Source organism: Ascidia mentula, chromosome 6 (genome assembly GCF_947561715.1).
Source record: "Ascidia mentula chromosome 6, kaAscMent1.1, whole genome shotgun sequence".
NCBI classification, from domain to species: domain Eukaryota; kingdom Metazoa; phylum Chordata; class Ascidiacea; order Phlebobranchia; family Ascidiidae; genus Ascidia; species Ascidia mentula.
Window position 1 is genome coordinate 7,128,664 of NC_138571.1, and position 25,933 is coordinate 7,154,596.

The 25,933-nt window shown below is 37.2% G+C and overlaps 2 protein-coding genes across 4 annotated transcripts; one reads left to right on the plus strand and one right to left on the minus strand.

Moving 5' to 3' along the window:
• The first annotated feature begins 1,000 nt into the window (after positions 1-1,000).
• On the plus strand, positions 1,001-5,927 carry LOC145906067 (deoxynucleoside triphosphate triphosphohydrolase SAMHD1-like). 3 transcript variants are annotated; one of them, XM_082993447.1, is made up of 14 exons: positions 1,001-1,171; positions 2,239-2,316; positions 2,383-2,549; positions 2,858-2,973; positions 3,097-3,188; positions 3,317-3,442; positions 3,503-3,544; positions 3,676-3,849; positions 3,917-4,008; positions 4,171-4,282; positions 4,386-4,544; positions 4,872-4,949; positions 5,006-5,140; positions 5,607-5,927. In XM_082993447.1, exons 2-14 carry the CDS (start codon positions 2,305-2,307, stop codon positions 5,733-5,735), a joined length of 1,434 nt encoding a protein of 477 aa, XP_082849573.1. In that variant the 5' UTR covers positions 1,001-1,171; positions 2,239-2,304; the 3' UTR covers positions 5,736-5,927. The 3 variants fall into 3 exon arrangements, with proteins under 3 accessions (XP_082849573.1, XP_082849574.1, XP_082849572.1); XM_082993448.1 differs by lacking the exon at positions 1,001-1,171 and adding an exon at positions 1,827-2,179; XM_082993446.1 differs by lacking the exon at positions 1,001-1,171 and having other exon boundaries at positions 1,827-2,316.
• A 12,639-nt stretch (positions 5,928-18,566) lies between these two features.
• On the minus strand, positions 18,567-22,444 carry LOC145907080 (deoxynucleoside triphosphate triphosphohydrolase SAMHD1-like). The gene is made up of 13 exons (XM_082994515.1): positions 22,308-22,444; positions 22,074-22,240; positions 21,483-21,595; positions 21,030-21,097; positions 20,448-20,579; positions 20,055-20,096; positions 19,760-19,927; positions 19,612-19,703; positions 19,416-19,521; positions 19,191-19,355; positions 19,008-19,085; positions 18,816-18,950; positions 18,567-18,686 (listed from the first exon to the last, which is right to left on the minus strand). The coding sequence occupies exons 1-13, from the start codon at positions 22,317-22,319 to the stop codon at positions 18,567-18,569; spliced, it is 1,398 nt and encodes a 465-aa protein (XP_082850641.1). The 5' UTR covers positions 22,320-22,444.
• Between the last annotated feature and the right edge of the window lie 3,489 nt (positions 22,445-25,933).

The window sequence follows — 25,933 nt, forward strand, 5'->3', positions numbered from 1 at the left end:
TGACCTGCCTCATAAATTCTTAAACTTTTTGAGATTTCCTGCGTTGTTGTGCACTACAGTTGCTGTTGATTATATTTCTAATTGAACTGCATTCTGTGTTTTAGTATAAAAGCTATTACATTAGTTAGCCACAGTACTATCCTAAAAGTGTATCTACACCATGCAGTTATAGCTACCCACAAATTATCAGTTAAACTTTAGATACTGTGTGGTAAACCAAAACCATCAACAACAACTTCCGCTGACTCTGTATAGTTCCTAAAAGACATCCTTACATAACTATTAAAGGACTAATGATAACTTACAGGGTATTAAAGGAAGTCTAACAGAGTAACACGCTTTGCTTTTTGGTGTAATTAAAGGATATTACAGAATTTATTTACAGGATTCGATCTGTTATCTGTTGTTGCAGAGCATTATTGTTCTACTTTCAAATAACAATTTATACTCCCATTATCGGTTTGTATTGATTTTACCACTATCGTTTATTGCTCAGTGGGTTGCAAAACAAAGAACAAAAATAACATGAAATTATGACATAAATTTATACAACGAATCATAACGACAATGTTGTCATAGATTCCAAAAGTTCAAATACATAAACGAGTGAAATTCAAAACACTAAAATCTTGGATCAGTATTTCGATTATCGCACTTTGATTTAATGTAGCGTTTTTACAAAGCGTCACAACAAACCGGTTTAAACTTTTGGTTTTTTTATCTTGATTCGTCATGAAAGTTAGTAAATTCAAATGTTTAGCAACACACAAGGACGAGGAAAAAGCTAACCCGTCGCTCTCACATATGAACACGATCGTTCGATTAATCGTCGCACGTCATATCCTGTATGAGAGCAGGAATAGAGGTCCATCAACAATACCGACTACTCTCTGCTTTTGTTTCATTGTGAGCTTCTGCTGTGTTTGGATGTAGTTGCTTTTGCTCGACGAGCATGAGGGGTTGTAAACAGCATTTTACATGAGATTTGTTTAATAGCTTTTAAGTGGTTGTTGATTTTACTAAATTCATGATATTTAACAATAGTTGTGGAGCACTGTTTTGAAAGATACTTGAATAAAACTCCTGTGAAGACAAAAATTGTTTGAAATACGTAAAAGCTTGGAGTAAGGAGTCAGATCTGAAGGAAAGTAAACCCAGCAACCAAACAGTCGTGAGTTTAATCATACCTGGTATTGTTTTGTGGATTGTTTTACCATGGTAATCAAATAATTGATCTTAAGAATGAAATTGTAAAGATTTCATACACTGAAGTTTTCGTCAACTGTAACATTAGAAATTAAAGGATTGGAATTTCACTGACGTTTGTTGATCCCGGATGTGTCTCAAATCCCTTACAATCCATGATAATAACAAAATTCAATTCACAACATGAAACTAAAGCAAAGCAAATACTTCTCATAGGTAACTGTAATGCTATGTACAACCACCGTCATCACTAAGCTCACCAGTTTAAATGCCTGGTTTGTTTATATAATGATAACGTTTGTGACATTACTCGTTAACAGGCACCAAGCAGCACAGTCAACCTGTAGCACAAACATTTCCTATGCTTAATTGGAGAAACATTTGTTTCGTCTCACAGGTGTTTTATAGCGCAGGTGTTGCAATTTGTCAATTACCCATTGGACCGTGAAGCTTTACAGTGTATTAAAGCAATATATTTACAATTTCATCTTTAATTGGCAGGAAATTCGCCTTTATAACCACTAAAGGAGTAAATCTCGTTCACTTCTGGCTACCATGTCAACCCCACTATTATGATCACAAATACAAACCAATCCAAAGCAGAAAGCGAAAACTAAATAAATATTTGTGATGTAATTTTGTTAAGGTTGTGTGGTGAATGTTTCACTAACACCGTCACCAAATACACAAAAATAGGTTTATATGCCCACGCATGGAATTGAGCACTGTTGGTATTGGCCAAGTTCGTTTGTGGATACAACGTCAGATAACGGATATATGTGTTAACAATAGGTTCAGTTTGCATTAATAACGTTCACATTGTTTGGGAAATCTACATCAAGCGTAACTTTTTAGATTTTCAAACTTATTCTAGTTTATACGACAAAAACTTATATAAGTTTAACTTACTTACTTTATTTAGGGCAACTTAAATGATGATTTTCTGATTATTTTTTATGACACAGGGATACAGGTGCAAAAACACAACGATATCATAAATTTTGTTTAAATTTTTTTGACTTTATTTACAAGATAGTGAAATTCTTCAACCATTTGGTACTTCACGGGGCGAAGTCAGAACAGCATCAGCTCAATGAAATGGCGCAACTTGTACGACAAACTTTCAGCTTAATTTACTAATACAAATGTTTATTTATCATAAATTTGATACTGAAGGGAAAGATTTTCAACGACCCTGTTCATGGAACTATGGTGTTTCAACCCAAACTGGTTGAAGTTATTGATACTCCACAATTTCAACGTTTGAGGAACATCAAACAACTTGGTACAGTTTATCATGTTTATCCAGGAGCATCGCACAATAGATTTGAACACAGCTTGGGGTTCGTTATGTTTGTTTTTTTATTGAATCACAAATGTTCACAGTTTGAGCTTGCTTTGTAAAATGCTTCAAAAGATGCTGATAAAAAAATATTCAGGGCCTACAATTGTCGTAAATTAGTCTGATTGTTTCGAAGCCCTTTCCGTCCTAGGTGATATAGTTGCTGTTTTGAATTGTAGGCAGGTAAGTTTATTCGAATGCTTCAGGCCAATACGGAACAAGACTTGTTAGTACTTTAGCATTAACCCCTAAAACTTTTGAAAAAAGTAATTTAAAATGCACAAATCAAAGAGATTTCGTTCATTTCAGGACCGCACATCTCGCAGGTAAGTTTATTCGAATGCTTCAGGCCAATCAGACAGATTTGTTGATCACAAATGATGACGTTTTGTGTGTGGAGATGGCAGGACTTTGTCACGACCTTGGCAAGTAGACAAAAGTTCAATAATTTATGCTGGTGGGCTGTTTTTCAGGAAAAATAGAAATAATGTCTTAAAATACACCGAGGTAACGCACAAAAGTCTGAACCACAAGAACAAATTTTGCAGGACACGGTCCATACTCCCACATGTACGACCAATTGTTTCTACCTACAATAAATGCAGATAGAGCCATAAAAGCATCAACAGATAGATGGCAGGTAACACTTAATGTGAATATGCTTTGAAATTAAAACAAAATCAGCCAAGGCATGTTTTAATATTTACATTAATAAACTTTGTTTGCAATGATCGTTTACAATCTTCTGTGTCCCATTTTTTCCCAAAGCACGAGCAAGGTTCTTGTGATATGTTTGAATATCTACTGAAAGAAAACGATATAAAACTTTCTGACGATGCCCAAAAGCACAAAGACTTGGTAAAGAAAATAAAGGACATGATCAAGCCCCCGGAGGTGAATAGAATATTGAACCATTGCTTATTTTACGTTGAAAACAACTCATTTCCTTTTTAGGACCTGACTAATATCCCCAAAGGAGAAAGATATTTGTATGAGGTAAATATTTCGTCATGGACGAGTAAGCTGTACTATATATTTTTTGGCCACAAATTGGGTTTAATAGAAAACACAGATATTTTCTTTACATGTAAATATTGTAACTGCAAATATTGTCATTATTTATTTAGTTCATCTCCAACGAACGAAACAAAGTGGATGTCGATAAATGGGATTACTTTGCTCGCGACTGCCACCATCTGGGCATTCGTAACTGCTTCGATCATGAAAGATTTATGAAATTGTGCAGGGTTATTCCATTAGAAGATGAAGATGAAATCACAACCATCTGCGCACAGAAAAAGGTTGTTTGACTATAGAAATAGACAAAGACATTCTATTCAAAATATTACAATGTTTTTTTTGTTAAAGGAATGCAAGAATCTGTACGAGATGTTTCACGTTAGAGCAGCTTTACACAAGCGAGCATACCAGCATCGTGTCAGTGTGGCTGTAAACCTGATGTAAGTCTAATCTTCTTTTGTTTCAAATATTAATGCCAAATATAATTTACACACAATGGAAATACCAAAATACTTTTAACTCTCGGTTGGAATATTTTATTTATGCTTCTTTGCTTATCAACCATTCAAGTGGATTTTTCGGCAACAAAATATTCAAACTAGGTTATGTGACGTCATGATTAAGGCAAACGACCACGTAAAAATTGGCAAATCTGCATCAAAAATGTCAGACGTGATGAAAAATATGGAGGATTTCACCGACTTCGACGATAACGTAAAGTTTAACAAAGTGCAAATTATTTGACGCAAACCGATAATGCGAATATAACGTTATACATTGCTTTTTGAGCGTATAACAATAATGTTTGCTACAACAGATAACAGATCGAATCCTGCACACTCCCGAAGCTCCCGAATGTTGTAAAGAAATTCTTATGAGAATAAAACAACGAAGGTTTTATCATTGCATTGGTTCATATTTGTTCTCTATTGATGCATGCAAGAAACTAAAGGAACAATATGCAGACTTTCCCAAGGTATGTTAAAAGCTTTTTCCTTTATGTTTTTGCAATAGTATCAGTTGTAAGTGGTAAAATACTTTCTTAGTTCGTCACCTTTTATCAATGTTATGTAGTGTTTAAAGGTTTATATCCTTCTTTTAAAATTTAACCGCAATGTTTGAAACTTTACGTACTGAATGATACTATAACACACCTTCAAACAGTGTAGGCTGTGTAGTACAGCCTGTGATCATAGACTTTCTGATAATTAATATTCAGACCAACATTACTAAACTTGCATTTTGTACATTTTTGTAATTACCACGAGAAAGGCGTTGGCTGTTTAAAAATATTGGTAAATAGACAGCATTGGAAGAAATATTCAACCTTATGTCCGGAAAACCCAAGGAAAGTAAAGCGGCGGATGTAGTTGGTGTGAACGTGAGTTTCTCAAAATATTCACATTGCCAGATTCTAATTTACACAATTTTTCGAAGTTGGCAAAGTTTGATTATGGAATGAAGCAGGAAAATCCTTGCGAACAGTTTTATTTTTATGACAAAAATAAACCAAATGTGGCCGTAAAAGTGGAGAAAAACGATGTTTCTGAGATGCTCCCACGCGTATTTGGAGTAAGTATCACCTTGCGTTTCTCGGTTCAAAATACTGTTTATGCATTTTACCGTGAGGAAATTAACTAACTCTCGGCACACTACATGATAACCACGAGTAAATTATTTAGAAAAACAATTCAGTTCGAACATTAAAATAAATGAATTATCCAGTTATCATCCCCAAGACAAATATTTCCAGACATTTTATGATATAACATTCACAGAAAATATGGCGCATAACTGCGTTGAAAAATAGTATGAACTTAACGTTACCGGTTTGTCACCAATAACAAATCATACCGCTTTTATGTGAAATATAAGGATGACCAGTCGTACAAATTACAGTGTATGTCCAATTTGGAAAGACATGCTTTTTAACCTTTTTTATCTCTCTGGTAATCTGCGGGGCTACTTAAAGCGCGTGGCCCGTTTCGATGAATACGAGAAACGGTCCTGAGAACAACGAGACTTTTTGTTTTGTCAGGAATATGAGATTCAGGTTTTCTGCAAAAAAGAGAACCAAGAAATTCGGAAGGATGCCGAAGAAGCTTTTGGGAAATGGATGGAGAAAATCAAACAACTCATTCCAGGACAGTCTGTTGGCCAGGAGTAGCTTAAATGGCCTCTTTAAAAATCTGGGATTATATCTATTGTCCTCTCATCCTGTATATACATTTAAAGTCAATCTTATGATTCTTGTGGATTATATTCGAATAGTTTGATTCGCAACATTTATATAAACATGTCGGTATTATTATTATTGTGACTGATTTGACAAATAATGCTTTAAAAATACACATGGCTATTAACCATAAATTATGTTATTTTTTTTCGTTTGCTAAATGTCTGCTGATAGTCTAAATGACAAGATGCTTTGTAAGATACAGATAAAACCAAAGAGATAACGAAAACGATTAATCACATGCGTTACATCGAAAATAACGAAGCGTAGTACTGCATCAAACCGTGCGTAATTGAATTGAAACACAATTTTAGGGAATAAAAACAAAAAAAATAACATTTATGATGTCATCAACGAAACATCACCAAATTTATAAAATACCATGTGTAGAAATTTCTTGGTAGTCGCAGGTCAAGTTAAAAATGTTATATTTGAAAAATGAATCCGCCACTAATTCCCAATGTATATATCGATGTAAAGTTGTTCTTAGGCCAAGAGGATGGGAATTATCTGCTTCCTCAAACTACGTCGTATTTACCAGGCATGCTCCCCAATGTGTTATGAATTAGAATTCAAATATTTAACAAATATTAACAAACACCTTGTGTAGTTAGTGACAATACCACATTTCATTTAATCGCCAAATTTCAACACGTTTGTAGTGAAACGATAAATTTTGTTGTATTGCCGAATAATATTGGAGACTAGACAGAAGTTGGGACAACAGAATTCGCCAAAATTTTCGGGACAATTTTGTGGAATAATGAATCACAAACTTGTCATCCTATTTGACTTTTTCTGTTGTCCCAACTTCTGTCTACTCTTTAGGTTAAATTCATTTGCTGGAGAGTTGCTTTTAGCTGTGCTCTGCTGGGCATTTTTACTATAAAGGCAACAAAAAATGTTGATCATAATAAATGAATCAAAAAAAGTACACGCATTTCCAATTAAATGTAGGCCTCTGCCCTTCAGTATACAATAGCAATAAACTTACTGTTGGAGAGCTCCTTTGATGGTTAAGTATTCTGGGAACCCTTTAAAAAATTCTAACTCTCCATACTGTCTGCTACGATCATTTTTTTTGTATTTGAGCAACAGTAGTTCATCTTCATGAGTCACAAACTCCAGCAATTGTTTTTGGCAAGACCAGATGGATTGTTGGAAAGCGGCAGACTCAATCAGGAAAAAAACAACCATAAAAATAAATTTAAATATTTATCTTTTGGTGCACTTGTACCCGATACCAGCGTTTCCATGTGACACTGCAAACGTAGTGTGATGGCGATTTCGTTTTGTGAGTACTGGATAAAACCCATGCAAACTTGGGCTTTATATATATATTAAATATATCGCATTCTCTATCGCATTCCTTTTAAGCATTTTATCCCTTATTTAGTAGTGGATATTAAACATTATTTTGTTTGTACCAAGACAAAGATCCCAGCCCTTCGTAAACATTTTTTGTTCGCGACTTTGTTTTAGGAATCGACAGTCAGCAATATTATTATTTTAACTAGGTCAAGTACCAATTTATAACAGGCGATAACGAAGTAAATTATAGTAAGAATGAAATTTTGTTCGCTCCAATTTCAAAATTACATGTTATGATACCACATAGTGACCAAATCATCTGTATAATTTAACATGTTATACGTAAAAAACAAAAAACACGACTTAGACATGAACAACGCTTCAACCCAAACAAATTCCTCCTAATTTGTCATCATAGGACGTATCGTACAAAGCAAAAGACGTTTTTTGAATAAGTAAGCATCACACATGAGTTACTATAGCTATACAGCAATTTATTTCGAGTCTATCAATCAGCAGTGAATATTCAGTTTTCAAGTTTTCGTCTTAGTTTTCTGATTTATGATCTGTGGTGACAGATTGATTGAGGCCACTGAGCAAAGCCAGCCCAGCCCTTGTAAGGGCTGCTTTTGTTTTGAGAGGAGAGGTGAGCTGCCAGTGGCCAGCCCGTGCGTTATTTGCGGAGACGCACAAAAACCAGTTATGTTGAACTACGCTCAAGCAGTAGTTTCCCGGCCTGTTGTCTCGGCCGGAAATGTGCAAGTGGTTGAGCCCTTTGCAACCGTCCCCAATCTCGACGTTGAAGCCCGCTTAACCCTGGGCTTAAGAAGCCAGAGCTGTACAAACTTTCAAAACAGCAAAAAGTCTGTATTCGGGCTTTGGAGGGCGTTGTCCCTTACCCGAATGGAAAGGTGCTCTTTAACTGCTCTTCCGCTGACAAAGCCAAAGAGCTCGCTGCCGCAATTAGAGCTAGTGGCAAGGCAGTCTACGCCAACGCCCACTGCGACGACGAAATACGGGTGTTTTTGTCGAAGGTGCACCCACGTATTAAAATGTCGGCATTGTTAGAATACATGTCGAAGTTCGCCCCAGTCAAAAAGGGGTAAAAAGTCTATGACGACGAAAGCGTCTATTGTGGCAAGCGCGTCATCATTATGAAGAGCTCTGTGTTGGCCCAAAACCATATACCTGAGCGCCTGCGTCTGGGCAAGAAAGTTATCGAAGTAACTTACGAAGTACAGCCCAAGAAGTGTGATTTCTGTCACGAAATGGGCCATGTTAAACGCGAGTGCCCAAGTTTCGCAAAACATGCAGAAGAGCGAAAAGCGGCTGCAGCTGCAGCCGAAGACGCAGATGCGCAAAACAAGCAAGGAGAAGATAAGAGCAGCTGTTGCCACTGAAGATGTGCCGCCAACCGCGACAGCTGACGTCACGGGAAGCGGCGCGAAGTCTACAGAGGCGCTCACACCCTCTAGCGCCGCAACGCGTAATTTGGGGTTTAACAAGAAGACACCAGAGGCGGTACGTCGCAGTATCCTGCAGCCCGTGTTGGCTGACACCGCTACAACACAAATGGTTTCCAGTGACGCTCCCGTCCCAGTGACGCAACCAATGGCGTCATCAACCCCTAAACCAATGAAGCGGGACGACGAAGGGTTCAACACAGTGAGATCCCGCAAACGCAAGAACAGTGCAACACCTTCGCCCAAGAAGAAGACGTCATGCTGCCACACAGCATATGCAGGCGAGCACATTAAATGTTTATGCAACACAGCACATTTAAAATGACGCTGTGGAAATTGGGCTGCGGAAGAAGCCTACCTTAGCCCGTCTCGTTGTACCAATAAACGGTGCCAACACCTACTTATTAGCTGCACTTGCGGTGTATGTTATAACCTTTTGCCCGGGGAGAAGGTTGTGTGCAGTTGCAAAGCCACAATTCCCGACGATTTTAATGCAACGTTTTTGTAAAACCACCATTATCACCCACCACCTGCTTGTTTATTTTTTACATATACAATGGCGTCGTACTTGCTAATAGGTACTCTTAATGTTAACGGCCTTGGCCAGGCACCCAAGAGGAGGGCCTTGTTTCAATACCTTTCCTCTTTGAACTTTGACCTTTACTGCTTACAAGAAACTCACTCTACTCCCCAAACCGAATCCCTCTGGAAGTCTGAATGGACTTCCGGCCCCATCCTCTTAAACTCGGCACCTCTGAAGGGCTATGCCCGAGGAGGTGTCGCAGTTCTTCTAAACTCTTCCACACTTCAAATTCTCAATTCCGTTTCTGATTCTGCCGGTAGCATTATTGCTGCCGACATCTCAACCCTAACCCACACCTTTCACCTGGTAAATATTTACGCCCCCTCCGGCAAGAAAAACCATAGCAATAACTTCTTCGATTCCCTGTACCCGTACTTAGCCTCCACCCACCCTTTAATTCTTGCCGGTGATTTTAATTGTGTCCTAAACCCAGGCCTTGATAAATACCCTCCCGTCCAAACACGAAGACCTAGCCCCCCTTTAGTTAAATTATTATCCACCTTTGACCTTAAAGATTCCTTCCGTACCCTCCATCCATCCCTTTGCCAATATTCTCGACGCGCCTCCGGCACCCAATCCCGCATAGATAGAATTTACATTGCCCCCCCATTGATCCCTAAACAACATCTCTTCACTCCTTGCCCCTTCTCTGACCACGACCTCGTCACTTTAACCCTTAACCTTATTTCTTCTCCCCCAAGAGACAAAGGCTCCTGGAAAAATAATACCGCCACGTTTACTGACCCCCTTTTCCAACAAGATTTATCACTAAATTATCCCCTCTGGCAAACTCTGGCTCCCTTTCACCCCAACCCCATGGAATACTGGCTTACCCTCAAATATAAATTCAAGACCCTGCTACAATCCCACTCCAAACGCCTTGTCCAACAGTACCGCCACGAATCCTAACACCTCCAGCAACAATTTGAAAACTCCAGAAAAATAGTCAACGACAATCCCACCCCACAAAACCTAGCTAATTTCCAGTCCCTTAAGAAGTCCCTTAACAACACTTACCTCTCCAAATCCCGCTCTTCCCTCATCAAATCTCTCTCCTCCGACCCCCATTATAAAAATATAGCCGACAAATCCCTTTACACACAACTCCTCCCTACACGCAAACAGCCCCCAATTCTTGAATTACAGGACCCCCATGGACTCCCCCTCTCAACTCGCAAGGAACTTCTATCCCACACCAGAAAATATTTTGCCTCCCTCTGTTCCGATCAACATTTACCTCCTCCGCACCCTAATAACGAATTTCTTAAGTATCCTTTAAAAACCATCCCCGACCAACTCCGCGACACACTTTCAAACCCAATAACCCAACAAGAAGTCAAAAACACTTTCTCCCTCATCCCCTCCGGCAGAACCCCCGGTCCCGACGGTCTCAGCATCGAGTTCTACTCGCTCTGCTGGGAACTCGTCCGGGCCGACCTGACCCAAGCACTTAAATACTCCTACCTTAATGCATATGCCCCCCTGGAATTTAACATTGGACACCTCACCCTTATCCACAAAAAGAACGACCCGACCCTCTTAAACAACTACCGGCCAATTTCCCTCCTCAAAACAGACCTCAAAATACTACATAAGATCCTCAACCTCCGCATCAAACCCTTCATCGCCTCAATTCTTTCCCCCAATCAATTCGCTACACCCGGTAATTCAACATCTGACGCCACTTCCCTCCTTCGCGATCTTTACCATCACGCCTCTTCAATAAATTCGGACACTTTCTTTATTTCTCTTGATTTCCAAAAAGCTTTCGACTCCATTTCCTTCCCATGGCTTCTTCTACAACTCAATCTTAGATACTTTCCCCCTCTCTTTTCTAACTACCTCTTGCTCTTCATTCTTCCGCCAATTCCCGGGCCTACGTCAATGGTTTTGCTACGAAGGAGTTTCCGGTCAGGAGAGGCGTCAGACAAGGTGATCCCCTTAGTCTGACCCTCTTCCTGATCGCTTTAGACCCACTTCTCGTTGCCATCCAAAACACCCACGCTATCATGTCTACCCCTGTGCCATGCCGAAATACACCCAAGGCAATTGCTTACGCCGATGACGTCACCCTAGTGGTGGCGCATCTTTTCCACAACTGCCCCACAATTCAACCCCTTTTGAACCTTGTTAAAAAAAAACCTCAACTCCTTGCTCAAAACCACCATTCCTTACTTTGACACCCCTTCACATCTGAACTTCCCGAAACTACCCCAACACGATACCCCCTACGCGTCGACCCTATCCGCATTACTGAACACCTCACTAACCCACATAATTTGGAAGACAAGAAACCGCATCAAACACGACCCCCGCCCTTTGAACAACATCCCCAATCACCTCATCCGATCATTTAAATCCTCTATTGCTTTAAGACTCGCTATACAACGTCACAGGGAAAACCCCTCTCTCGAAGGCGTCCTGGCCGACGTCAAGAATTATATAACCCAATTTTACAACTAGTATTCCCTTTATGAGTGTGTGTATGTGACCCCTTTTTTTGTATTTATTTATACACTCTATTTGCGTTTTTATTTGTAATCGTAAATCCCGCTTTTTTCACACTTTTTCCTTGCTCTCCTCCATTTCCCTCTTTTCCTATTTGTGCAGTACTTGTCGTCCGCAAATTTTTTTTCTTTTGTACCTATATTTTTCGTCTCTTCTTTTCCTCCATTTTAGTGTGATATTCGTGGTAGCCTTGTGCTCATCCGAATAAAAATAAATAAAAAAAAAAAAGCAAAAGACGTTTTTTTTGTTGCAATTCGTCGTACAGGGTGGTTTTGGGTTCGCTTGGTAAGCAGATAAAACAAATTAAATTAATCTTTTTTTTTATTGCTGTCGTCACCACATGAATTATTTGTTATTTTTTCCACGTACGTAAGTCAACAATATTATTCTAATCTAAACAGACACTTGTCGTTAAAACATTCAAAAAGATTGTGAAAGTTTGAGGTATGCTAATGACGCAACCAATAAGGCTATTTAAATGTGGTTGATGTACTATTTAATGTTTTGTGTGTAATAAAAACTCACCCGTGTTAAGATTTTCGGTGCAAAACCGACTATGATCTGCTTTATTATGATTGTACATAACTAATAAAATAATCCAATAATGATTACTAATCAGTGAGTTGCAGACTGTGTTTCGACCTTTGAGGTCTCATCAGTACAGCGGTGTTAAACTGACTAAATAGACGAAATCTGACTCCACAACTAACGTACTGTTAAGGCCGTATCTCTCAATTAAATCCTAAAAAATATTTTTGGAGGTGATCTGCATTTATGCATGTGGCGGCGGTTCTCTTGCTTGCTACAGACACAGTTGCTGGGGGTTTGTCACTTATGAAAATGGACTACTGTTGCTCAATGAAAAAAATGATTGCAGCTGCATTAAGATAGTGTACAGTTAGTTTGTAAAGGTTTCGCGGAAAACTTAAAATATCTATGCAGCTCTCCAACAACTAAGATTGTTGCCATAGTGATTTAGAGAAAGATTGAAGTCCTCACAGAATAGAAAATTAATGAAATTTTTGTGATTCAGTTTTTCACAAAACAAACCTACACTTTTGCTGCTTTTTCGGCCGAAATAATGTCCAAAGGGTGATATAAATGCTTTGTAGTACAAATACCCCGCAGGGTGCAGCTGAAACCAACTCTCCAGAAAATGAATTTGACTTAAATACGTAGATAGAGGGCTGCATTAAAGTGCAAATGACACGGCCATGGCAACTTTACGTAGAACTAAAGGTAAATCTACAACAAACATATACCCAAAGTTTTTCGGTTCTACGTCAACTAAAAAATGTAGAAAACTGGACGAAAAGTAGCGGCGACCAAACATCGTAAACCTTTTGCGCTGTGGAGAAAATGACATCACACAAGGCGCTCACGTCGAAAAAAATGCATTGTTTACATAGAAGAAGGCGCATTATATTGCAGATTTCGGATAGTTTCAAACATAGGAGAACCCACAGATTACGTTACCTCAAAGGTCAGGACAAGATCGGTCACGGTTGAACGAACGTGTAGATCGGTCACGGTTGAATGAACGTGTATAACAATACTGTTTTGTCGTAAGTTAGATGGCAAGAAAGCACGCAAAATTAGTATAAACACTTGTTTATGATTGTTTTTGGTATTAGTAAAGGAATATGTCGCACTGTTGTGTTCCGGGATGTTCCTACAGCAGAAACAAAAAAGAGAAAAGATCACTTTTCGTGATAAAGAACCCAAAATTCGCCAGAAATCCTGAAGAAAAATTGGAGACAAAATAAAAGAATTATTATGCAAAGAATCGTAAGTCTAATTTAGATACAAGCTTTAAAGACATAACAAGTAATAGTTATATTTGTATAAGAGCTGCCATATGTAAACATCATTTTAAAGAGGAATGCATTGTTACTCAACCCACAAGAAAAACATTGGTGTTTGGTGCAATACCAACCGAAAGTATTTGCTATTTGTAGACATGCAGCACGAAAATATACTTCATACATTCCTTGGGTTTACCAGGCTACTAGTATTGACTAAAAATAAAAACCAGGAGCAGAATAAGAAGGAACCTTTAATTAGACATTCATTGCCAGACAGTGTCAAAAATGGAAAAATTAAAAATATTATTCAATCTTTAAAAAAAGCTCCAAAAACGACTTGCAGGTGAGTTAATAATGGAAAGATTAACTAGACCAAGTATCTGTAAGTACATATATTGTGAATATTGCAGATATTTAGATCAGTTTACTTCAAGACTTGTTGATGATATAGTTAAATAGTATATCTAATAAAATATTTTAATATACATACTAGTGTGGTAGTGTAGTAATACCTTGCCATATTAGAAAAATGGATGGATGCTTAGTGTTGGAACTTTATTAAAAATCCACCAACAACAGCCCATGCATAGGGCAAAACAGTTGTATTAGAAATTAAACACGAAAAAATGGAAACACCACGTATGGTAGGTCCAATCCATGGAATGCAGTGTGCGAAGAGCCACTTGAAACAAAGTAAAATGAACTGCTGTAAATGTAGCCTACAACTTTTGTGATCAATGGTTTTGAGTTTATTTTTGATAAAAGTGTGGACGCCTGTCTGCAGCTCTCAATGAGTCTACACCGTGTAATATTGAAACGATTCCAGGCAGTAGAAGATATGAATGTAAATTGGACACAACATAAAGAAATAAAAACAAAGTTATTTTTGTGTCACATGCTTGAGGGAAGTACGTAAACTAGGCTTGTTTGTTTGATCGAGGCAAATATTTATGAAGCAAAATTACGAGAAAGCAACTTTATGAAAAGATACATAATGTAATTTAGAACCTCTTTACCATGTGTCATATCAGTATCTGACTTATCACAAATAGTTTCCAAAAAATGTTGGTAATACACATCTATTTCCAGATTCTTATAAATATTCATAAAATTAACTGACGTAACATCCTTTGAAATTTCTCTGTTATGCAAAATAAACACATGGACGATTAGATCTAAAAAATTAGAAGATGGATAAAATAGAGCCTTTTTATCTTCTCCATGGCCTTGACAAATTCTCCACTTGGTTGATCAGAGCAGAGTGTTGATATTATGGAATCAGCTTTAAACTTGGCAGCTGCTTTGTGCAATAAGTAGCCAGCTATATATTCCAAAATTTATGTAATTTCCAAACAAAAAATTGAGCTGCAACGAAGGCAAATAAGAAAGATAAATCCAACTATTTTACCGGTATTTCTAATTGGTTTAGGTCAGTTATTTTATGCAAGCTTCGCCAAAATATCCATAATATCTGTTTTTCATGTTATTGTAAATATTTACCTTTTTCACGTATGTCCCCTGCATAAATTGAAGCAGGGGTAAACGATGGCCTCTTTTGAAGAGAGTTTATACTTTCAAAATTGTATCAAAAGTTTTTATAAGAAGCTGGGCAGCCTGACGTTTTGGAAGCTGAAACGTGGTGTCACAGGTTGCTGAGAGAGCAGGATAATTAATATACAAATTTTCCGGATTATAATCTTTTTTGAAATCTTTGATCAGTTGTTTTGACAAAAGCACTTTTTTTTCGCCATTTTTATTGCTTCCTTTGCATACTTGACACACATCGTCGTCAGTTACTATTGCATTAGGCTTTAAATTACTTTGTTGACCATCATGGACCATCACGAAGTCCTGTATTTCAACTAAAATTGCTTCTACTTCGTTCATAGAAGCTTCATCCAATTCTTCCCACATATTTGTCAGATGCAATAAGCTCAAATCCAACAATAACAGCAAAAGTTTAACAAACTGACTGAGAATAAAGTAGATGACAACTGTGAGCGGGAACACGACGGACGGAAAGTTACACGTTCATCGAACCGTGACGCATCTGCGCCAAAACAATTATTATCTATGGCGAGTGCAGTCCAGTATTAAGTTGTTTATGGGAAGACCAAAGGATATGGTAGATACTAAAGAACCACCCCACAGCTAGGTCGGCAATTGTGATCATAGAAATCGTGCAAATATGTGGCACATCGGTTTCGGTAAAGAGTAAACAAACACCGGAGTAAACAAAAAGGATATAGTAGCAACGACATTACTCTGTACTTCGACAAGACAGGGATGGTGCGTTTCTTTGCTCAGTGACATTACATGACGTCATTTTGGGTGTGATGTCATAACTTTAACCTCACCTTTGTGTTGACTTTAATTTGATGATTCTGCAGCGAAACTTTGTGATTAAACGTCATTTTTGTGTTATTTTGTGCAATTTGATTACTTTGCGTATAAGTGCACAACTGTTAGATTTTGCGTTAATCACTTCGCTCCCTTCGCCAAATGGGTTAATCTCGCACATATGTGCTAATCGGGTTTTATAATTTCTCATCGACATTCTTTAATAATCCGTCCATATTCGCATTTTTCTCATTTTCGATAATAATATAAATACCGTCACACGGCCTTAAAGTGCATATGACACGGCCATGACAACTTTAAGTAAAACTAAAGGTACATCTACAACAAACATATATCCAAAGTTTTACGGTTCTACGTCAACTAAAAAATGTAGAAAACTGCACGAAAAGTAACGGCGACCAAAAATCCTAAACCTTTTGCGCTGAGGAGAAAAGGACATCACATAAGGCGCTTGCTTCGAAAAAATGCATTGTTTACATAGGAGAAGGCGCCTGTTTTTTGCAGATATCGAATAGTTTCAAACATAGGAGAATCCACAGATTACGTTACCTTAAAGGTCAGGACAGGGTTTTGCATCACACAAAAATTTGGCATTGTGACGTCACGAATCGAAGGCTTATTTGTCCCTAATTAACGGAAGACCATAGGGTATAGCAGAAACGACATAACTGTGAGTGGACAAAACGACAATGCTAAACTAATGGTTTGTCTCTGTCGTGTTTTCAAAAGTTCATGTATCACGTTAGCGATCATAAATGCTGTAACAACAAGAACATCCTGTCCCAGTAACTGTTTTATTATTACACAACTAAATAAGACATAATAGGTCGAACAGCGGCCATCTGTCTTCAGCTTAAATTAACATCAAAATCAGTTAATTGCACTTGTTCACTTTTTGTCCCCTGTTTAATGCAATATTATGCTTAAATCAGTTTTACAATGTTTTCCATTCCTACGCATAAGGCTTGCTGCCAGCACTCGCGCTCGACCGAAGCACCTTCTATGACGTCACGCAACAATATCTCGCTTTCGCACGATTTCGTTCGCAGCGGCAAAAGTGCGACTTTGATCAGCTGTATCTCAGAAACCAGTCGTCGTATCAAGCTACATTTTTCGCCAGAAATGTTCTAAAGTTATGAACATTTCTTAGTTTGATTATTAACATGTTTGATTTTTACGTGTCATATGCACTTTAAGCTAATAGGGAAACCGGAGAGGAAGCGAGAAAACGGGCTAAGCGAGACAAAAAGCAATTGAAGTATAGCTCTCGTCGCTGCATTTAACGTTGTTTGTTTTGAACCAAGGTATGTTCGTTTAGCGCTTTATGTTTTAATTAAAAAGTCGCAAAGGTAGTTTCTTTGGTAGATGTTCGTTATAGACTTAGGAGTCAGATAAACACGGAGTGTTTCGTTCTGCAAACCACGGTCCCTGCAATTCCAACATTTCTAGTTTGAACTACATTGCGAAAAATACGTTAGTGGTTGATTGTGGCGAATTAAATAAATCATTTATGACGCGAACTAGAAGGCAACACTACTGCCAGGCAAAAAGTAGTACAATGACAGAATAACAGTGTTGTGTTGCATAATCAGCTAATTTGGTCGGCCTTTCTCGGCGGTCTTTGCCAGCATCAGAATTCAATTAACCTACTTCTATCTTTTGCTGTGAGTGGACAAAACAACAATGCTAAACTGACGGTTTGTCTCTGTCGTGTTTTCACAAGTTCAAGTATCATGTTAGCCATCATAAATGCTGTAACAACAACAACACCCTGTCCCAGTAACTGTTTTATTATTACACAACTAAATAAGACATAATAGGTCGAAACAGCGGCCATCTGTCTGCAGCTCAAATTAACATCAAAATCCGTTTGTTGCACTTGTTCACTTGTTCACTTGTTCACTTGTTCACTTGTTCACTTGTTCACTTGTTCACTTGTTCACTTGTTCACTTGTTCACTTGTTCACTTGTTCACTTGTTCACTTGTTGTCCCCTGTTTAATGCAAAACTATACCAAACCAGTTTTGCAATGTTTTCCATTCCTACGCATTAAGGCTTGCTGCCAGCATTCGCACGACCAAAGCGCCTTCTATGACGTCACGTAACAATAGTCTCGCTTTCTCACGATTTCGTTCACAGCGATAATAATGCGACTTTGATCAGCTGTATCTCAGAAACCAGTCGCCATATCAAGCTACTTTTTTCGCAAAAAATGTTTTAAAGTTATGAACATCTCTTAGTTTAATTATTAACATGTTTTATTTTCCGTGTAACATGCACTTGAAGATAGTGTACAGTTAGTTTGTAAACGCTTCGCGTAAAACTTTACTTTTGAAACAGCCATCCAACAACTAAGATTGTTGCCATGTTGAAGTAAAGAAACCCTGGAAATGTCTATAAACCCTCAAAATACGTAATGCATTCCATTGTTACACATAATTCTACATAATGTATTTTCCAGCGAGGAAATTTTCGTCCATATCAGTACAGAGACGCGGTCTTCTAAAACTTTGTACACTTGTGTTTTGTACACCATGTATATTTATTTATTACAGATCGACATCATCCATTAATTGATTTGGAGAAAGCGTTTCTTGACATTCGCATTCATCCAAAAAATCTATTGTATGCATGAATAAAAACTAGTTCAAAGGCAACAGTGACAATTAGATTATATCTTAATATATATAAAGTTTATATGTGCAGTTTTATGTACAGTAACAGTTGATTATTAATCACTTCTCATGATTAAGGGTGCCAGAAATTCATTCTTCCATCTGCCAAATGCTTCTTTAACAACACTCAGCCATTCACGACCCTCCACTTTCGAGAAAATCCTGATCTCGAATTCCTGCAAAAAGTACAGCATTATTTTATGTGGAGGAGAAATATATTTACGTGTAAAGGTTTCAACGCAATGGCAGCAGTGAAATAAACATAGCATTGAATCGTTTCACAACTATATCAGAATTCTCTTAACCTGAAACACTTGTGGAAGCATCTCAGAAATATCTTCTCTACTAACTCTGATGGCTGCATCTGGATTTTCCTTTTTGTAAAAGTAAAAGAAATCGCAAGGATTGTCTTTCTTCATCCCATAATCATACGCAGCCACCTAAATATAATCAGTAAAATAATTTCATATAAAACATTAAATTTTCACATAACATACGTTTACAACAATTGTGTCATCTGCTGTGCTATCGTCAGGGACTTTAGACATGAGATGAAATATTTCCTCTGCAATTGCCTATCAGATCAAATACAAAGTATCGTTACTTTAGCCGTGATACATGGTAATTCTTGACCATTGTGTTCTCAGCAAGAAATATGATGCAAAGAATTTTTTTCTCACCAAGTTCAAGTTCACGCCGTGTTTGTTTTTGAGTAGTTCGTATTTTTCAGGCGACAATATTTTTGAACCAGCAAGTTTATAGAACTTGTGTCGTTTTACTCGTCTCAAGATTCCCTTAGACTTTTCCAATTCACTGGGAGTAGATTGCATAATTCGATCAATTATCTGATAAATAAAAACACTTGGGAAATGTAATTCTAATTCATGCTAAATAATAAATATTACGTTATCGTCCAAGTCTATGAAATCCTCCATGCATCGTACGGAGTCAGACATTTTTGAATCTCCAACTTGAATGTAGTCGTTTGCTGCAACCATGGCGTCACACAACCTACAATTGTTGATTTTAGTTTTATATGTATTTTAGCATTCATTTCTAAACATTGAATCTCAGCTAATTTTCATCATATGTTGGTTTTACATTAATTCAGCAGCCTTGGTAACATGGTGTTGATATGCTCTCTTGTGCAAACTCGCTCTTAGGTGGAACATTTCGTACAAGTTCTTGCATTCCTAAAATGTTTAAGAGTATTTTCAACCAAATGGAATCGTCATGTATCATTCACCACCTTTATATGAGCCGAAATAGTTGTCACTCCGTCATCCAGTTTGTTTACTCGGCACAGTTTCATAAATCTTTCATGGTCGAAGCTGTTACGAATGCCCAGATGGTGGCAGTCGCGAGCAAAGTAATCCCATTTATCGACATCCACTTTGTTTCGAGGGTTTGAGATCAACTAAATAAAAGCTCAATGATTAAAATAGATTTTTCCTGCTTCTTACATTGCGTTATATGTTTGTACATTATAATAACAAATTTTTGATATTAGTCCGACTGTAAAATGTTTTTTGCCCAGTACTCACCTCATACTTAAACCTTTCTTCCGGTCTAATTCCTCTCAGGTTCTGTAAATCGAAAAAAGTTTGATAACCCATGATGTAAACTTCCACGGCATTACAGCCGAGATGGATCAGCCAATTTTTATCCCAACAAGCCAGAGCGAGATCCGGAATATCAAGCTTCCGGTCGACAATTAATAAATTTCAAATTATAATAAATTGGGAGTGCTTTTTTTCAACCTATGCCACTTTAAAACCAATACTTTCCTGACTGTTGCAGTAAAAGAATGGATTATCGATTCCTGAACTAAAGTAAACATAAATTCGTTTCAAATGATTAGACAGGTGATTGGGATCTCATCAGTGAGTTTACAACTATCAGAGAACAAACTAACTCGTTACAATTATATTTGTTACATTTTCTTCAGTCGGATTGATCATATTTTTAATTTTTTCCTCCAGTTCTTTATGTCTGTCATCGTCAAGTGATAACGTAATCTTGTTTTCATTCAACAAATGTGAAAACATGTCACACGATCCTTGTTCATGCTAAGAAACATGAAATACATTATATGCCTTGTTTTTTTTTGTTACCGCAAAAGCCCAACACCACGGATTGCATGTATTTAGTTTGTGGCGAGGAATCCCTTTCAATGTCAAGGTTTGTAATGGTTGTATTTGTTAAAGGAACATGTATTTAGTGAAAACTAAATAACTTATCATAATATCATTTCTCGTCTCGTGAATTCATTGGCAAAATATTATGACATCGGTACAAACATATTAACTTTTCGCTGTTCCCCTCAATTATTATTGCTTGGGTAACTCTTTTGAGCGCCCTTAATAGGTATATGTGAATCTATAGTGGTCGGTGTTTCTTTTTTATTTTTAATATAAAGATGACGAAACATCGCCTTTAAATAAGATTACGCTGGTGACTGTTTATTCGCACGTTATAATACAAACTGAATACAAGACCTGCTTAACAACGTCGATTACCTTCCAATCACTAATTCCAACTGCAGGTAGAAACATTTGATCAAACATGTGAGAAAACGGTCCATGACCTGTAAAATGTTGGTCTATGGTAAAATATTGTCTTCCTATTAAAGTTTCCGTCATTGTATATATTGTATGACGCCGGAATTTGAACGTTCAGAGTTATGGTTGCATAAAATGTGCTGCAACAGCTTATACTGGTGTACATGCGCACAGAAACACCTGACATAGGAAACTTATTCTCGAGACTGAACAGATTCGTATGTTTGATGGCAATCATTAATTTCTGCATTTGTCAATATCTTTATGTAAAAGTTTGACTTCACCTAAGTTAGTTGTGCCAGGGTACGACAAACATGTGGATAACTATTATCTCCAGTGCAGACCTACATTGGGTTTACAACTAAAGTTATATTGATCACAATGTTACAATAACATTTATTTTCTACTTGCCAAGGTCGTGACAAAGTCCCGCCATTTCCACACACAAAACGTCATCATCAGTGATTAAATCTGGCTGATTGGCCTGAAGCATTCGAATAAACTTACCTGCGAGATGTGCGGTCCTGAAATGAACGCAATCTTTTTGATTTGAGCATTTTAAATTACTTTTTTCAAAAGTTTTGTTAACTCACTAACAAAATGACTACTTAAAAAGCTGCTATTTTTCACAATATGCGAAAAATAATTAGGCTATATTTAAGTGATAACAACGTAATTTCCTGGCGCACCATTCTATTGTAAATATGCGAATGCTTGATTTGCGAGCTTTTCAAGTATATTTGCGAGATATGCATATGCAAACCTTGCCTGTCCCCAAAGGAACATGTTTATTTTTCCTGCTGTAACGCTTAAGATTGGAAATCGATTCGGTAGAGAACATGCCCAGAATCATCATAATCGTGTTTAGATCTTAATAGTTCTATGATATTTCTTAACTTTTTCCGTAATATTAAGGATTGTAGTGTTAATGAAACGATTGCACCATTAAGCATACGTCTGGACCTACATGTTGTAAAAAATTAATTATTCAACAAAACGAACCCCAAACTATGTTCAAATCTATTGTGAGATGCTCCTGGATAAACATGATAACATGCACCAAGTTGTTTGATGTTTCTCAAACGTTGAAATTGTGGAGTATCAATAACTTCAACCAGTTTGGGTTGAAACACCATAGTTCCATGAACAGGATCGTTGAAAATCTTTCCCTTCAGCATCAAATTTATAATAATTAAACTTTTGTATTGGTAAATTAAGCTAAAAAAATTGTCATACAAGTTGCGCCATTTCTTTTAGCTGATGCTGTTATGACTTCGTCCCGTGAAGCACCAAAGAATTTCACTATTTTGTAAATAAACTAAAATAATAAAAAATTCAACAAAATTAATAATAGCGTTACGTTTTTGCACCTGTATCCCCGTAAAATAAAAATGAACAGAAAATCACCATATGAGGTGCCCTAAATAAAGTAAGAAGTTAAAGTTATATAACTTTTTGTCGTATAACCTAGAATAAGGTTGAAATCCTTTAAAGTTACGCTTTATGCAGATTTCCCAAACAATGTGAACGTTGTTAATGCAAGCCTAGCCTATTGCTAACACACATGCTTTACCTCACATTCTATCCATAAACGAAAATGGATCAATACCATAATTTAAATCCATGCGAGGGCATATAAACCTATTTTCGTGTATTTGATGACGGTCTTAGTTAAACACTCACCACACAACCTTCACAAAATTACATCACAAATATTTATTTAGTTTTAGCTTTCTGCATTTGACTGTGATCATAATAGTGGGGTTGACATGAAGTGAACGAGTTTAACTCCTACAGTGATTATAAAGGCGAACTTCCTGCCAATTGAAGATGAAATTGTAAAGATATTGTTTTAATATACCGTAAAGCTTCACGGTCCAATGGGTGATTGACACATTGCAACACCTGCACTTTAACACACCTGTGAGACGAAACAAATGTTTCGCCAATTAAGCAAAGCAAATGTTTGTGCTACAGGTTGACTGTGCTGCTTGGTGTCTGTTAAAAAGTAATTAACCTCGTTAACAATCACCAAGCAGCACAGCCAACCTGTAGCACAAACATTTGCTTTGCTTTATTGGCAAAACATTTGTTTGGCGAAACATTTGTTTCGCCTCACCGGTGTTCCATGGAACAGGAGTTGTGTCAATTACACGTTGGACGGTGAAGGTTTACTGCAGGCTCCATCCAACCCACGATTCTTGGCCTTTTTCGTTGTGCCATTTGTTTATTTTATAGACCTATTATTCAAAAACTCATGCCAAGCTCTATTCCATTTTTCTAGATTTGGTGTAAATAATTGATTGTTACGTCATAATTAAATGATCTTATGTCACAATTGTCACACAGTGATTTTTTCACAATAGCACAACTGCAAAATGAAACCTAAATAATGTGGAAGGAACAACGTTTTTAATAACCAGTATTTGATTTTGGTAAAAAATTTTGTGGCCACAAAAACTTTCTTCATATAAAAATGACCTGCAGCACTGATAAGGTTGGACATGTCTGCAGTGCAGGTAAGCAAATATTTTTCCCTGAAACGAAATTTCATTTTCAAATTGACAGCAGGAAGTTCGACTTTATAATTAGGGCAGGAGTAAATTTCGTTCTTTCTAGCTTTACCGTGTCAACGCCATGATAACAAACACAAATCAGTGCAAAACAGAAAGCAAAAACTGAGCAAATATTTGTGGTGTTACCTTGATAAGAAAGGTTGCGTGATGAATGTTTAACTAACAACGTCATCAAATACACAAAAATTGGTTGATATGCCCTCGCATAGAATTGAGCACTGTTGATATTTAAGTTCGTTTATGGATACTTGAGCTAAAGGATATAGATGTTAACAGTATGTTTGCATTAATAACGTTAAAGTTTGTTCGGTAAATAAAGAAAATCTACACCGTAACTTTTTAACTTTTCAACCTCGTTCTAGTTTTGCACCTTAAACGCAATTTAACATGAACATAAATAAAAAGTTATACAGTTCAAAAAAATGGGTTTCACTACGAAGGTTACATAAACTGTTTGTCTCACTGCGCATTTCAGAATCTGATACTCGATCTATGTTAGGCACGTAATGAATACTCCATACGTCACCAAATTTAATCATCAACTCACTTCAAGGCATTTGGCAGTCCTAAAACTCGCATTTGATTGAAACTTTAATTTGAGGACAAAGGCCTTTATTGTAACATCATTAGAAGTTCTTTTTTATTTTTCTCATTTACCGCATTATATTTTTTCGTGTATGATTTTAAGTCCTATTACAACATTCGGATGATGCCCACCAAATGTTGTTCGGATTTTTTGTACAGTGCTGCAAGAATGCAATCTTATGTCACAACAAATCAAAAAAAAGAAACTTTTTTTTTATTTTATCAAGTTTTTGTTTCTTGTTAACACCAAAAACATAAACTTTATTTGCGTTTAATGGAAAAAAATATGATTCTTGAACTCATTTCCGTTATTAGTATCAGTGTCCTAACTGGAAATTTACACTGCGGCAAATAATCCACTAATTACGTAAATCTATTCGAATTTAAATCACCAGTGTTGTATTCTAGTGACCTGCATCCTAACTGAAAAGTTCAACAAATATATTACTTTAGATTGTGTCGCTTGGAATGTTGCACATCAAACTCTTTTGGAGCGTTGTTCTACATTGATGACTTTTAAATGATAAACAATGGTACGTCTGTAAACATTTCTAAAGTTTCAAAATTCTGTGATTGGGACATTGATTACTCCAAGCCAGTGTTTCTCAAACTTTCATTCTGTACCGCCCCCCAAACACCTTAGTCATTTAACAACGCCCAACAGAACAGACAAAAACACAACGAATTTATTTGTTGCTTGTCAATTAATGCGATGGGTGAGGTTAGAGCAATGACACCAATTTCTCAACATCAGGTTTCATGTCGGACAAAAACAATCGTAAGTCTACTCAATTGTCGATATCAAGACGATTTCTTTTTCCATCTGAAAGAGTGGTAAAAATGCGCTGAACGCACGTTCCACCAAGTAAGAGCTAAGATAATTACAGAAAAGTGCTCGCGAACCACCCTGAATGCGGTCGAATACCGCTAGTGGTAAACGTACCACCGGTTTGGAAACACTGACTTACGCTATAAGAGAAAATTTGCTATGCCACCAAGCGCCCCCCAATCGCCCATTCAGTCTCCAGCGCCCCCTGTCCAAATGCAAACGCCCAAAGGGGGCGCTGGCGCCCACTTTGGGAACCACTGCTCTAAGCGGATGTTCTTTTTGCAACAAAATGAATTTCATATTCCTGAACAAAAGAAAATCAACCTTTTTGACAATATTATTAAAAACAATCAATATTTTTCCAAGAGTATTGCTTGGCCATAGTGTTTCCACCTTGTTTTCTCCGTAAGGTTGCAGCACCCAGTTTAATGCCCAACCTATGACGGTGATTGTATAGTCACCACAAAGTGGAAGTCTTTGCTTGGCCGTTTGGTCAGCAAAGTTGTCTGATGAGAGTCACACCAGCTGCACTGATGAGACCTTATAGGTTGAAACAGTGGTCATATGTATGTAGCTTACACAATTCATATTATTGGCTCCACTTTGCTCATCAAAATTTTTTAAAAATTCAAAAAATCTTCGTCACGTTCGAAACATTCATGAAAATAAAATTTTAATATTTATGTTTTGGTGTACTTGGATGTACGCGATACAATCGTTTCCATGTGACACTGCAAACGTAGTGTGATGGAGATTTCGTTTTGTGAGTACTGGATGAAACCGATACTAACTTGGGCTTTGCAGTATTTCAGAAACAAGGTTTATAACTGGTTCTCTGTGTGTACTTTCTATATTGCATTCCTTAATTAACA

What these genes read in the sequence shown, in the direction of transcription:
- LOC145907080 (XM_082994515.1), bottom strand. An exon ending in TCAATCCGACTGAAGAAAAT is followed by an intron (nt 20,097 to 20,447) that starts GTAACAAATATA and finishes TTCGATTTACAG; the next exon opens with AACCTGAGAGGAATTAGACC. An exon ending in ACCAAGGCTGCTGAATTAAT is followed by an intron (nt 19,522 to 19,611) that starts GTAAAACCAACA and finishes CAACAATTGTAG; the next exon opens with GTTGTGTGACGCCATGGTTG.
- LOC145906067 (XM_082993447.1), top strand. An exon ending in AGGACTTTGTCACGACCTTG is followed by an intron (nt 2,974 to 3,096) that starts GCAAGTAGACAA and finishes CAAATTTTGCAG; the next exon opens with GACACGGTCCATACTCCCAC. An exon ending in AATATGCAGACTTTCCCAAG is followed by an intron (nt 4,545 to 4,871) that starts GTATGTTAAAAG and finishes ATTGGTAAATAG; the next exon opens with ACAGCATTGGAAGAAATATT.